The 14,090-nt window shown below is 51.3% G+C and overlaps 1 protein-coding gene across 1 annotated transcript in view; it reads left to right on the plus strand.

Annotated features, from left to right (window-relative positions):
• Window positions 1-14,090, plus strand: part of LOC106748885 — a 194,607-nt gene that overhangs the window by 17,693 nt on the left and 162,824 nt on the right. The window contains exon 2 of the mRNA XM_014627801.1: window positions 8,148-8,336. Coding sequence (XP_014483287.1) covers window positions 8,148-8,336 — 189 coding nt within the window. The remainder of the gene's footprint in view (window positions 1-8,147; window positions 8,337-14,090) is intronic.

Below are 14,090 nucleotides of genomic sequence, written 5' to 3' on the forward strand. Positions count from 1 at the left end.
ATCGGCGTAAGACGTAATCGCGGTTGCAGAAACGCCGTTAACACGTTTTCATTCCTGTTACTCGTGTACGCGAGATCGATCGACCGGCCGACCGCTCGCTCGATCGATCGAATCTTTTTCGCGAAAGCGCGCGAGCATATTTTTCCACGCGGTGAACGTGACTCACCGCGTGTGCAGACAGCGGGAGAAAGAGAGAGAGAGAAACGACGCGAGTACTTTGCGTTCGCGCGGCAGCAGGCGCTAAGAATTTCCTCGCGCCTCCCCGAGAGCGGCCGACAGTAATTACAATGTTTCGCGTCGAGACGAACGTCAACCTGTCTATTTTCCGCGCGTTTTTCCCGCGGAACGATAGCGCGCGCCCGCACGTTCGCTCGCTCGCTCACTCGCGCGCGAACACGGATTCGCGGATATGTTGGTGGCGTAACCGTCGATTCCATTTAAGCGCGCGAGATGAATTGATGTGTCGGGACGGCTGTGTGTCGCGGCATTTATCGAGTGAAATCCGTCGTCGCAGCGGAGACGCGCTAATCGCTATTTTAACACGTCCGCGTGCAAATGCAGCCGACTGTATATTTAGGGAGTCATTAGGTAGCCGCGGCGTATCCGGGGACGCGCAGTTAATAAAGCCAATTACGCGAGCTGACGAGCGTGGATGTCCGTCGAAAACCGGCGAGACTCGCGTTCGACGTTGCGGCGCGCGATCTACACGCGGATACTTCTTAATCAGAGCTTCCTCGGAATTGAACGTTCGTCTCGCCAGGACGGGCAAACGCGACGGGGGGTACGATTAACGGCAGAGGGGAACGCGATAAGAGCGTCGCGGTAACGAAGGAACGACTCCGTCTGGACGGAGCGCCGCGAGCGAGAACCGAGGAGAGAAGCGCGCGGGATGACGGCGTTTGCCGGACGTAAATTGTCCTCGGCCTCGGCGAGCGTAATGGAACGTGACGCGCGGAATTCCGCGATCGCGCGTCTCTCTCTCTCTCGACTGTCGTCGCCCCGCGCGTTTAATTCGTCAGCGTGACGCGACCCGCTCTCTCCCTTTCTATCTCTCCACCCTCCCCTTCTCTTTCTATTCCGCCTCTTTTTCCTCTCTCTCTCTCCGTCTATCTCCGCCGGTGGCATGACGGAACGCGTTTTGTCGTCACGTTATGGCGCTCTCTCGCGAGCACCCCGAGCGCCGATCGTTTTGTCGCTGGCAATTACGGGACACGAAGTGGGCGGCACATAGCGTGTCGCACGCGCTGGGGGCTTTGATGCGCGGATTGCGCGAGCAGGCCGATTCCCCGTTGGCCTGGTCGTTGTCGTCGTGCGGATGTCGCCCGGCGGAGTCACGAGACTGTGACATGACACGCCGATGTCACACCGTCTGAGCAGGGCAACATCAGATTAGAGCAGTTAGCCGGCCGTTTAGCGCGCCGCGTTTTTCCCCGCGTCGCCGGCGCCGGCACGGGAACTGCGCGTTTAAGCGACAATCGTCGCGCTAATTAAATGAACGGACGTCGGCGCGGATTGTCAAGTTAAAGCCCGGGCTCGTTAAAGGCGCGTGCCGCGAGCGTGACGCGCCGCGCCACTACGTGCGCCGGTCTAATTGCAGACTTTCGGACCTCTTTCGTCGTCTTCTTGTCGTCGTGAGCGCGCGGCCGACCAAGCGGTTACCGCCGATTAAGGCATTCCACTTTTCGTGCGCGCAGGCTGAAGTTTTCGAACCTTTTCCCCCCTTCGGTGCACCGGGGAACGTGTACTCTTTAAGTTCCTTCTCGGTGTGAAGGTTCCATCCGAAAAGCGGAGTGACAGCCGAGTCACTCGGGCCGAGTGAATATTTCCTCTCGAGATCGGAGGGAGGGGGCGGATATCTCTGAGGTATTTTTCACCGTCACAGACGCGGATTCACTCGCACGGAGTTAGAATTATTCGCTCTGAGCATGAACGAAATGTTCACTCTTACGATTCCGAGTGGAAGTACTTTCACCTTGGTGAGAATTTTCACTCGTTTCGAGTGAGATTTCACTTGAGGATACTCAGAAAGTAAGTCCAGTTTCTTTCGCGAACAACTCTCGGAATCCCTTGTTGTATTCTCCGCGTTACGTGTACACGGAGAAAAGTAATTTTGCTGTTGTAGCGAGACCATCGTTGACACATTCGTTAGAACAGCGACAACAGTTTAGTTTGGCATATCCTATTTAACGAATTACTCGCAACTAAAGCCGAAACAGTTTTGTTGCCGGGGTTCGAAAAGTTTGGCTGAGCGAACTAGTCTTTAATTCGCTGAACCAAATACTGTATTTATTAATTTGCTTTTACAGCAAAATATATCCATAAATAGCGACTAGACGAGGAAAAACAGATGCTAAAGTCAAGCGAACGTAATTACCTATTTTTCTCATAAATCAAATAACAGTTTCGTTAATTTAAATTTCGGGAGTTTTACATCCCGGCTTCCCCGTCCGGTGAATGTAAATATTTCCTAGAAATGATTGGAGTTCATCATTTCACACGGATCAAGTAAATAACTCGAGTTGCGGCACTTTTTTTTTTCCAGCGTACTCTTAACGAATCGCTTTTGCCGCCCGGTGGTAATTGACAGATTTACACCGCGCCGGCAAATTGACTCTCCCCGCGAAAAGTAAGTTGAAATTGGCGTGAATTAAAACGGACGACGCTCGTCGTCGCCGTAAGAGATATCGCCGACGCCCGGAGAGGAATCGATCGGCGCGCGCCGGAGGATGAGCGCGCATAAATACATACGGCCGTGGGATTTGCATAGGTCGAACACGAGCCTGAACTCCCCGGCGCTTTTACGGCACGGGTTATCCCGCGGCGCGCTCGCGGTAGCGTGTCGCCCGCGAAATTGATACCCGCCCCGCGAGATTGCGAGCTGACGTAAGTGTAATGTTCGGTGAAACGCGTGATTAGGCCCCTCCGCGGGTGCGTCCGAAACGGGCCGGCGTCGCCGTAACGATAGAACGGCACGTCATTCGCCCACTAGCGGCGACCGGCATAGCGGGGGGATAACACCCCCGGCCTGAGGGGGAGACGACCGTAATTTTCACTTATCCTCCGTGCAAACCGCTTCAAAGTATCGAGTATGGCGCTAAGATCTCCTCGGGGCCGCGCGCTGCGTCACGCTGCGCATCCGGCCGCTCGATATATCGAAGCTTACCGTATTTGCGAAATGGGAGAGAGGAAACTTTACGGTAATTACTTGTTTCCTCCGGAATCGCTGTAAAATACGTTACAACGTCTGAATACGAAGTATCAGGTGTTCGGTAATTTCCCGAGGAATCCCCCCTCCCCGACGCGAGAATTTGATCGGAACGCTGAAGCGCGTCCCGTAATTCAACGTAGACGTTCCATTAGCGGGCACAGAGGTCGACCTCGGCGACGGAGGATTTCAGGAAAGCGTTAATTCGTTATTCAGTCACTCCCGGCGGCGTATTTTAACGACGCTGGCAATCACATGCACGACGACCGTTAACTTCGTCGTCGTCGTTATTGTCGTCACATTCGTCAACGGGGCGGTCGCGCGCGTGAGACGGCTTCTTCTTACGCGCCGTTCGTTAATAAAGCGATTCGGTTTATTTCATCGGGCCGTCCTCACTTCGTCATCTCGTACGCGGGAAGCGGCGGCGCGTCGGAAATTTCGCGGTCTCGAACGCAACGCGAATAATGTCACTCGCCGGCGCACCGCGGAAAATTGCAAAGCGACTCTCGCGTGAAATCCCGACAAATTGCCGCGCACGAGAGGGTCCCGTTTCAAATACGCGAGGATACGACGAAAACAAACGGAATTGTAGAAAATGCGCGCGAGTATACAGTAAAAGAAAACCGTTGTTGCAATTGCGTCGCGAAAAATGTTCGAACAGTTGTATCAGTACTAACTCGCGTGACGACGCGCCACGAAGATGAAGAGAAAGCGAGGGAGCGAGACATCCACGGGAAATATATATTAAAGTCATCCTGGATTTTTTCCGTGGTTTACCAAACGGTTGGTTCGTGATCCCGGTGACAGGAGAAGATGCGCGCGTGCGAGTTTACGTGCGCCGTCTCGTTTCTTTCGGCCGATTTAGCGGTACGCGAGCGGAGGCGTCATCCGCGACCGCAGAAACTTCGTTTGCGCGGAATTGAATTAGAAATGAGATATTAGACTTCCGCGGCGTCTCCAGCCGCAAATTCGCCCGCGACGGGCGAATCTTCCAACCGGGTTCCGACCGGGCGTAGCTACAACGAATTATCAATCGATTCGGCGACTGCGATTCGATCGGCAACGCGTAATTCGTTCAGGACACGATAAAACTCCATTCCAACGAGGACCGCCGATGTTGTCGACTCAACCGCTTTTTCTCTGTATATTTAACGTGACAGCATTAATAGTGTCTGCAACTTCGATGTGTTCTTTTTTTCTCGGATATCGAAGCGCGAAACGACAATGCGATCGACGCGATGCCGTTGATTGATTTTCCTCGGTGTCGCGGAATATCCTCCGCAAAAGTCGACTGCGTTGCACCGGCGGATGGAAAAATGCGGCCGAGGAATCCCGGCTTTTTGCCACGGGGGATGCGCGCGTTTCTTCCTCGAGTCGCGAGGAATTCCTGGCGATTAGAGAGAGAGTCGACCCGAGAAGTCACGCTCCTTGTCACGGATCGAACGTGTGACATTTCGTGACTCCGGGACTTTTCCGTTCTCGCACAAAACGCGCGCAACCGTCCTCGCAGGCCTCGGTGCAATCAAGCCGCGATCGCATGCATGTCCCGTAGACACTTTCATAGGACAGCCGTAATTCTTTGCCCCTCACGGAACGTGTCTTTTTGCCGTAATACCGTCGATACACCGTTCTCCCCGTGCGGGGGGAAAAAACGAGCGCGGCGCGGTGTTGGAGAAATTTCGAAAAACACGACGAAGAGATGGGGAAAGTGAGAATACGCCGCTGAAATATTTATCATCTATTTCCGAGGCACGCCAGGTGATCTTTATATTTGCTCCACGTCCGAAAGAAGAGATATTCGTTGGGATGTTGAAATACGCAGAATTTAAATATATCGAATGATACGAGCGAATACGTGCAGTTGACGCGCCGCGATTTCTCCTGGAAATATCTTTAATGTTTATTTTAACGCGCTCGCCCATAGTAACTCCCGCGACGACGAAATTTTTTATCCGATACTCTCGTCCGAAATCGGAATATTCGGGGCGGGCACGCGTGTACGTTATAGCGCTCGTGGAGCCGGCCAGGACGATGATTCGCCAGCGTGGAATTTGGAGAATACCGCGCCGCGCGTTTTTCGAGAGCCATCCCTCCGTGGCTCGTATAAAAATAGTTCGTCCGATATTACACGCGGCTTGCTCGCGCCCGAATACCGACGCTAATTCCCATGCTGGCGCGGGGGAGAAAAAACGGTGATAATACTTCGCATCTCCGTGCGCGCGCTCGAGATAGATCAAATACATCTCGAGCTTTTAACGTTCGTGTGGTTCCCCCGGAAAGCCGTTTCGTGTACAGTCGCGCTCTCCCGGTCACAATTCTCACGGCAAATGTGACCTTTCTCTTCGAGTGAAAGCCAGCGTCAGCGTTCGTCTGCTGCTTCTCTCCCTTTTTAACGTATAAAAATGTCACCGGACAATTAATTCCTCGAAGCAAGATTTCTCGTTGATTCTTGAACCAACGCGTCTGTTGAGAGTAGAGACGAAAATCATCCGATCTGGTCGTGAGTTGCTCGGTAAATTACGGTAAGTCGCCTCGCAAAGTCGGTAAAATAATAATTCAGAAAAAAATTACGGAGATAAAAAATGTCTGGCTCGAAGGAAGCATTTCGCTTCTAAGGTGAAGAAAACGTTTGTTTAAACTCATATTTTCCGTAAAATATTTCGATACCGTAAGATTGGTATGCTATGTAGCATTTGTGTCATCTTGCTGTAATTGTACCATAAATAATCGTGACTTTGAGCCCGACGGTATGTTTACGTCTCCGCTCAGGAGAGTAATTGGTGCGGAACTTTTCGTTCAGATCTGTTGATTTTCCAAGCACTCGTAAAAATATTTCTCCTCACGTATCGGCGATCGACGAGCTCCGTGTGACGAGATATCATTTCGCGAGCGTCGGTGAGCCGACACGTCACCGCGTGAATTCGGGAGATCCGTGCCGGTGTCGGACCATTTCCCGCGGCGCGGACTTCCGTTACGATAAACAGAAAATATCACGGGCGTCGGAACCTCGGCGAGAAGTAGCGCGTTAACTCACAGGCTTTAGGAGTTTGTTATTTCGGTTTTGGCGTTAACTCCCGCGAGCCAACGACAAGAGACATTCGCCAGACCACCCTGAAATCGTTCCACCCTTCTCCTCCGCCCCGTGTCCCACCCGCCGGTTACTGACTTTCCACACTGCGTCGTGACCAATAGTGGCTGATGGTGCTGATGCTTCGGGCACGAAAATAACTAAAACACACGCCGTGTACGTGTATGACATACATATATATATATATGCGCATGCGTGCACGTGTACTCGCACGTGTGTGGTGCGCGCGCGCTTGTGTACGTTACGGCAACCAAGCGTGACGTAAGATTTTCCACGTTATAAACGGAAGTTTGATGCGATCTCGGAGGGAAACGCTGTATCAACTGGCGCGCGGGCGCGCGCTATCTCGGCGCTAACTCGTAATTCGGTTCGTAGCTCGGCGTAAATCGAATCTCGCGGCGTTTCAAATATTTATATCACGGCGCGCGATGAGAGATCTGCGCGTGCGCTCACGGCAGCTCCGAGATCCCCCCGTGTCTTCGCGAGACGATCGACGGTTCCGCGGGCAACAACGGCTGGGAAAATCCGCGGCGCCACGACGACGATGAGTGATAAGTCTGGTAGCGCGCGGCTGTTTTTACGGAGCCACCGGCGGGTCGAATCGCGCACGCGGCCCGCTATTAATCGCGTGGAATTCGTGTCGCGGCCTCTCGAGGGGGCTCTCCCCCTCGACACGAGAGGACGATCAAAAAGTCCTTACGTACCGCGGTGAACGGGACGCGCCGTAAGAGCGACGAGAGAGGCTCCCTTTTCTCTCTCTTCCAGCAGCGCGGGCCGGTTGCAAGAAACACTTTCAATGGACCACACGCGCGACGGCCTCGCGCTCGGCCAGTGCGCGCTTCTTACACGGTCAGGGGCTTATGTCATCTATCTTAGAGAGAGCTGCCCGTATTCAGCGGCGGCGCGACACTCCAATGCCCCGTTCACAGTGAGACCTTTATCCGCCGAAACGACGGAGGGCCCTTACAGCCCGGCCCGTGCACGCATCGCCAACTAACAGCGGCGGGGAGGATGAGCCCGCTTATTAACCTCTCCATCCGAGCGCTTCCGAGCCGATCACGGAGGAATCTAATGTCCCGACTGAATTGAAGAAGTGCGAAACCCGTGGGACGGTGAAATCCCCGTCAGATCGATCGAATGCGGAGACGCGCTGTTTTCATTAGATCACGTACTCTCTCCCTTTCTCTCTCTTAAATGGAATCAGTGATTGAATCAGTAAGACAATTTGTGTAACCGATAATCGGTGGATCTTCATTGACTTTTAGTGGAAATATTTCCATTCAATCCTTCCGTGTTTTACTTCACTGATTTTGGCCAGTGGAAGATTTACTGCAAATCGCTATCACGTGTCCCGCATAGTAGAAGTATTGTATATATGTACGTATATACGTTCAATCATGTATCATATTTGACATAGTTCGTAGTAACAAATTCGAGAGGCGGAGGTTTCGAGTATAACGAAATATTAACAAGTCCGTATCCGCAACAGGTGTAGTAAGCTTTTAACTTTTTGCCCTAAGCAATAAAATGTAACGTAATTTCTGACAAAATACGTTCCCCGCGCTGCTAAAAGCAGCGATAACGCTTAAATCCCAGGAATTGCGGCATTCGATAATGCTGGCGATCGCTTTTTGCTATGAATCACGTTACAATTTAGCGCCCGGAGCAGAAGGCTAACAGGCGGACGTATCGAGGGTCCGAACTAATTCAGAATATTTCAAATGAAATCATTAATAATACCTCAAGAATGATTAAGATAATAAAAAGGAAGATACACGAATAATATCTGTTTTCACAATTTCTGCAGTCAGATTTGCGAGAATTTTTATCATATCGATCTCCCGCTTGTTGCAGTGGCCCACGTGGTTTTTCCGGCCGGACCTACCGCTCGGCGGGCCGTTGCCGACGAGTCACGTTCCAAATTCGAGCAACGTTACTACGTCGTCGCCTCTGCCGTCTCGGACGCATCTGGACGTGGCGAAGGGACCGGAGCCACCTTCCAACAGCAACAAAGTCCATGGACAGACGCCAACGATATGCACGGTGAGTGACACGTGTTTGATCATTCGCGATTTGATCTTACCAACTGGACCGTGATAATCGCGCAGCCGTTGTCTCTCGCCGGCGGGGATTACCGGTCTTGCGACCGAATCTAGACTATCGGAAACTCCCGGGTAAATCGGAAACGTTGACGCGTATTTATAGATCGTTTTGAAGATGCGCACGCCGTTGGATTAAATCGTCGACCGCCCGACGCAAATTCAGAGCCGCGAAATCTATCTGCAGCTGCCGCGCCGACGGAAAATTATAGTTATTTCCGGCGCCAATAATACCTTTCCTCGGTTTTAACAAAGAAATCGTTATATCAATCACGACAATATATCGCCGGTATTATTTTTGCAATTAAAACCGAGAAAAGGGTATCGTTGGCGCCGAAAATAATTATAATTTTTATCAATGTGCGCGAACACGCTAAAACTTGATCTTCCTCGAAGAACCGAAATAACGTTCGCGAATTAGAATCCGCAGAGAAATTTTTTTGTATTTGCTTCACACGGCATAAATATGTCACCGGTGATACATTGACGGTGAATGTAGCAATGAAAAGGGGGAAGGAAAGGGAGCGCAAGAAGATCAATCAAAATTGCGAAACTTCGGGAGAAAAGAATGCGACAGGATAGAAACGAGGTCCTCCTTTGAGAAATTAATATTTTTCAAGCGTAACAATGTTCTCTCTATCGACCGATAGGTCTCCCCGAACAATAACGATTATTTTAAAATAACAATCGGCTATTAAATCACTCGGTAGTGAAATGCCGATAATGCGCGCGGGGTAAGCGATACCCGTGCGCTGGTCGGCGATTTTAATTAATGCACCGAATCGTTAATGGCGTCGATTATTCTCGACTGTGATTGTTATCAGCCCATCCGAGAGCGGTGGAGTCCGAGACCGCAAACTGCGTGCTACTACGCGGCCAAAATTGTAACTCGTGACACCAGCTCGTCGGGGGATTGTCGCGTGTTGCTCGAAAGCAAAAGGAGTCGCGCGTGCACCTCCCTCGCGACGCCATCGCTTCGTGCGTGGATCGACGCGTTTTGCCGCGCGACAAAAACGCGACGTAGTTGGCTAATTGAAAAGTACGACTGTTCTGCGGACTGTCGTAACAGCGTCGTAATAAGTGGCAATTTTGTATGAAATTGCGGGCCGCGTGTTTATGTTACATACGCGCGCAAACTTTTTATTTCGCGCGACGACGAGTTTTGTAACCTTCGACGACCGATCGATCGAGGTCGATCGTCACCCGTGACTCTCGATCCGCTTGTGTGCCCATACGAAGCGTGATTTACGGCGCGAATTGCGTCACTTCTCTCGCGATGTGTAGCGTGACAAAACTGGGAGGGAAGTATTATATATTCACGTCCACATTTTTATATAAGTACAAAATGAACGCGCTTGTATTATTCCAGAGCACAATATGAGAATTTCCATCACGCATAATTTCGGAAACATGCTCAATTCTTTTTACTGCGTTAGTCACAATTTCGAATTTTGAAAGCCTCCGTTCCATCCGACAGTTACTCTTCTTTTTCGCGCCATCGATTTCGTTACCTTCGCCGCGATTTTCCTTCTGACGTGTCGTCTTGAAAATCGAAATAGCCCCGCGCACCCTGACGTTTCGCGCGAATCGCGAATGGGACATACGCACGCGAATATCCTCTCCTCTTTTTCTCTCCTCTTCATATCTGTTCGTTGCGAGAACCGTCCGCGGATTATGCGGAATGTCGGCGAAGTTGAAAGAATCTGGATCGAGATCAGCACGATCGGCATACCGCGATCTCCGTAAACAGAGGCATTAGCGACGATTCCAATGCTAAAAATCATTCAGACGGAGGAAAAGAAATTAATTCCACTACGACTTCTTACTCACAGTTAGATCGCTTTGTACGTGTCGTTACGACGCGCACACAAGATATTTTCCGTCTCGCAACGTGTCATTATTCCGCTCGATTGACACCCGCTCGACGATTCCGTTCGTCCTCGCGTTACCGAGTCGCCGGAACTCATTATCGAGGCGGGAGGCTTATAACGGCCGGCGACATGGCACCGAAACGTACCGAACGTGTAACGTTACGGGCCTCGCGTGCTGCGATCGATATTCAATTTACAGTTTTGTCACACAACGGGTATTGGCTTTCGTGGAAATGGCTCGGCGCCGCGCCGATGCTGCTGCTTCGTATACACACAGACACACACCGTGGGAGTCGTCGCCACGACGTCGCCGTCGCCGTCGTGCGATGCCTGAAAACCCGCGTGGGCGGCGAGCGCCTCGTTAGAACGCTGTCGTGGCCGCTCGTTAGCGCCGATGATGCGCCTCACTCTCCGTTACCGGAGTCACTTAAACGCGATGTTTAATAAAGGCACGCGTCCAGGACTCGCGCGCCGGCGGGCCCTTCTTCGAGGTTCTCTCTCTCTCTCGCTCGCTTTGTCCTCCTCCGCTCGCACCGCGCCGCCACGATTGTTATCTGCGCGTCGCGTAAATCGCGACGTCCGGATATTAATTATCGCACGGGATCGCGGCCAGTCGCGGCGAATGATCGATCTGGTTGCCGCGATTGAGAACGGCACCCCGAGTGGGCGTCGGGAGGCCATTTATATCGGCCCACGACGTGCGAGAGAGAGAGAATACGCGATGGCTGTGTGGACCTTATCGAAGGCAATTTCGTTTCGAGATTAATCAGCCTGCGAACGCGCTCGAGATGTGATCCGTGAGGAGCGAAGAAAGTCGGCAGAACGAAGTCGGAACGTTTAACACACTAACTGTGCCGAATATGAGTCACCTTGTAGCCTCCGCGAGAAGAATCTCTCTCTGTTCCATATATCAACTACGGGTTCAATCGCATAGGTCTTTCTTGTAAATTTTGCTGAATAAGTAATATGTAATTAGTTGACATGTGAGAATAACATATTGATTTTGTAACGAAGTCAGAGTCCCCTGATGTTACTGCGGCAATCGACGTGTTAACCCTGACAGTAACATGTTAAGCCCATTCTTCCACCATAGCCGTAAGAGTATGCAGTAAGACGTAAACAGTTAGCAAATTGACCAATCACAGTCGATTATTCTTGAACCGTAAGAATCCAATTGGCCAATTAGCTTACCGATTACGTCTTACCGCATAAGCTATTGCAGAATGGGCTTTACAACTACAAAGTCTACACGCGTTTTCATTCCTCGTATCTTCTCTACGTTTCGTGCGAAACGCTATTCGCCATTGCTATTCCTCTATCAATCAGAAGAAAAAGTTGTGTCCATGTGTCATATATAACCGGTCTGATCCAATGAGATAATTGGTTTCTTGCCCACAATCCCGGTCTATAAAGACGATAAATAAAAATCGGCAATAAACTTAATAAATGTAATAAAAAAAAATAATAAACTTAATAATAAGTGTAAGTAATTAAAAAAATGCAAAACACCGTGATTTCTATATTTTTTTTTTTTTTCGTGATGTAGGCCTGGGAGACCTATAATGTTATCTCAGCGTCAAGACCGGGGGTGTTATTTTCAGGGTTGAGGATCCCCAAACGATCAGACTCGGAAAGCGACGCCGATACTGTTATATTTCCAGATGCGCGAGCACTTCGCTGTATAGCGACGGATGCGTGCGGGCTCGCGCTGAGAAATCCAGCGCGCGGTCGTGTCATTTGGCAGTTTATTTCTCTTCGTCCGTCGGTTTACGAGCGACGCGCCCGCACGCGGAAACGGAGCGATCACGCCCGGGCCTATCTTTTTTTATTTCTCTCATGAGTTATCATCCCGCCGAGCCGCTTATTCTTATTGTAGTCGGTCTCAGCGCAGTCGGCGAAGTCGTAAGGCAGGTATTACGCCCGCGAACCGTACCTCCATGTGCACTTTTCCGTGTATCGGTCATGTCGACGTGTGCGCGCGCGCGTGCGTGTACGGTCGCGCTAATAAATGTGCATCCGCGAGAAAGAGGAGGAATGGGAAAAGAGGAGAAAAAAAAATTGCCGTTCCGAGAAACAGTTACGGCAAATTGCGACCGCACAACGGAGGTACCCGGCGCGCGGTTACGCGATCCTCGATATTCTATCCGGATCGTTAACGGCGATAACGCGCAGTGATTTTATTTCGGAGGATCGAGAGAGAGAGAGAGAGAGATACTCTCCGCGCGCACGTTGGCGGTTGCTCGTCGAAATTCGAAGCACGCGGCGAACCTTACCCTCCGTGCGCGCACACACACACAGCCACCGTGTTCGATTTGGATAACATAACTGCCGTTGTGGCGGAATCAGTGCTGATCTCGATAGAAATAGCGCCGTATTTTGTGGTGACTGCATGCGTCGCTCTCTGCGTTATTTAGCTTCTTACGCGCTCGTCAGTCGACGACGACGGCGAAGGTGCCAGAGATCGGTTGACGCACGACGGTGGTTAAACGCTGAATAATGACGGGAAACGCTCGCTTTTCTCGCATTGTCCTTTTTCGACCGCTGGTGTACGCTCCGACGCAAGCGGCTCCCATTTCCGAGACTTACCTCGTCATTACCGGCAAGTTCGGCGTCCGGACTTTTATTCGAGCAACGAAGCCGCGCAAAAATAAGGTATCCGCGCGAGGGGGCAGTAGTTACTCTTCATTAGGCGCGCTCGCATTTCGGTTAAATCGAGCCTAAATGCAACTGGTACGAAATATTACGCGCCGCGGAAACATTTTATCCGGGCTCGAAAATGGAATAAAAATGTATCTTATCCGAGGCAGGGAGAGGGCGAGAGTGAGAGCGAGCGGGCGCGGGAGAAAGGGAGGTAACGAATTTATCGCGGCGATGTTAGAGGCGCGGCTTCGCGATACTTTTACGCGAGATATCGATGCAGTTAAATCGCGAGAATGGAGCCACCATTCACCGTTTCCTTCATACGTCACGGTGAGATTTTCGCCCAGCCGTCGGACGGTTTCGCGCATCGCCGGCGATCGTTACAATTACGAATCTCATAATGAAATTTCGTTAGCCGGCTTAACCGACAATTAGTCAATAAGGTAAAACTTCTCAGGGGCGGTTAAATGCGGGAACATATCCCCGCGTCGTTCTTGTCCTGCGAGAAGCTCTCTCTCTCTCTCTCTCTCTCGCTCGCTCTCGGAAGACGAGGAAAAATTAATCGTTAATAAATGGCGAGAATGTTGATTAAATAGCGATTAACCGGCCGCGGCGAGGAACCGGTTCGGCCCTTGTTACATTTATCGCGAGCATACTCTCTTAACAGCTTAACCGGATAATTAGCCGATAAGAGCAAAATCTCCAAAGTTAGTTAATCCTCGGAGCATATCGCGTGCGGATTCTCCGCCGCCGCCTGCCTCCTCGCTGACCGGTTCACCCGAGGCAATAATTAATCGGCAAATAAACGAATGCGCCGATTAAGCGCGCGACTTTCTGGGGGGGACACCGGCGACGACCGTTCAACGGCTAATCGCGATTAACGCGACGAGCTTCTCATACCGAGCGATTAGCCGGTAACGAGCACAGGAGCACACCCGGTGGAGATGGAAGCGGTCCCTTCGCCGAAAGCGGTCTCTTCCACGAACATCGTTTGCGCGACAGACGGCCGGCTGATAAACGGCCGCTTAATAAGCAGTGTCAATCAAACGAGGCTCACGACCGATCGCCGTGGGAAACCGGTTCGGAATTCGCGACGATAACCAGCCGTCGCGATCGACGTGAGAATTTCGCGAGGCGTGATTCAGACGAGGAAGAAGCGTGTTTCGCGAGTTCTCCCCCCCCCCCCC

The sequence above is a fragment of the Dinoponera quadriceps genome, unplaced genomic scaffold (genome assembly GCF_001313825.1).
Source record: "Dinoponera quadriceps isolate SergipeBrazil2010 unplaced genomic scaffold, ASM131382v1 scaffold3271, whole genome shotgun sequence".
Taxonomy (NCBI): Eukaryota; Metazoa; Arthropoda; class Insecta; order Hymenoptera; family Formicidae; genus Dinoponera; species Dinoponera quadriceps.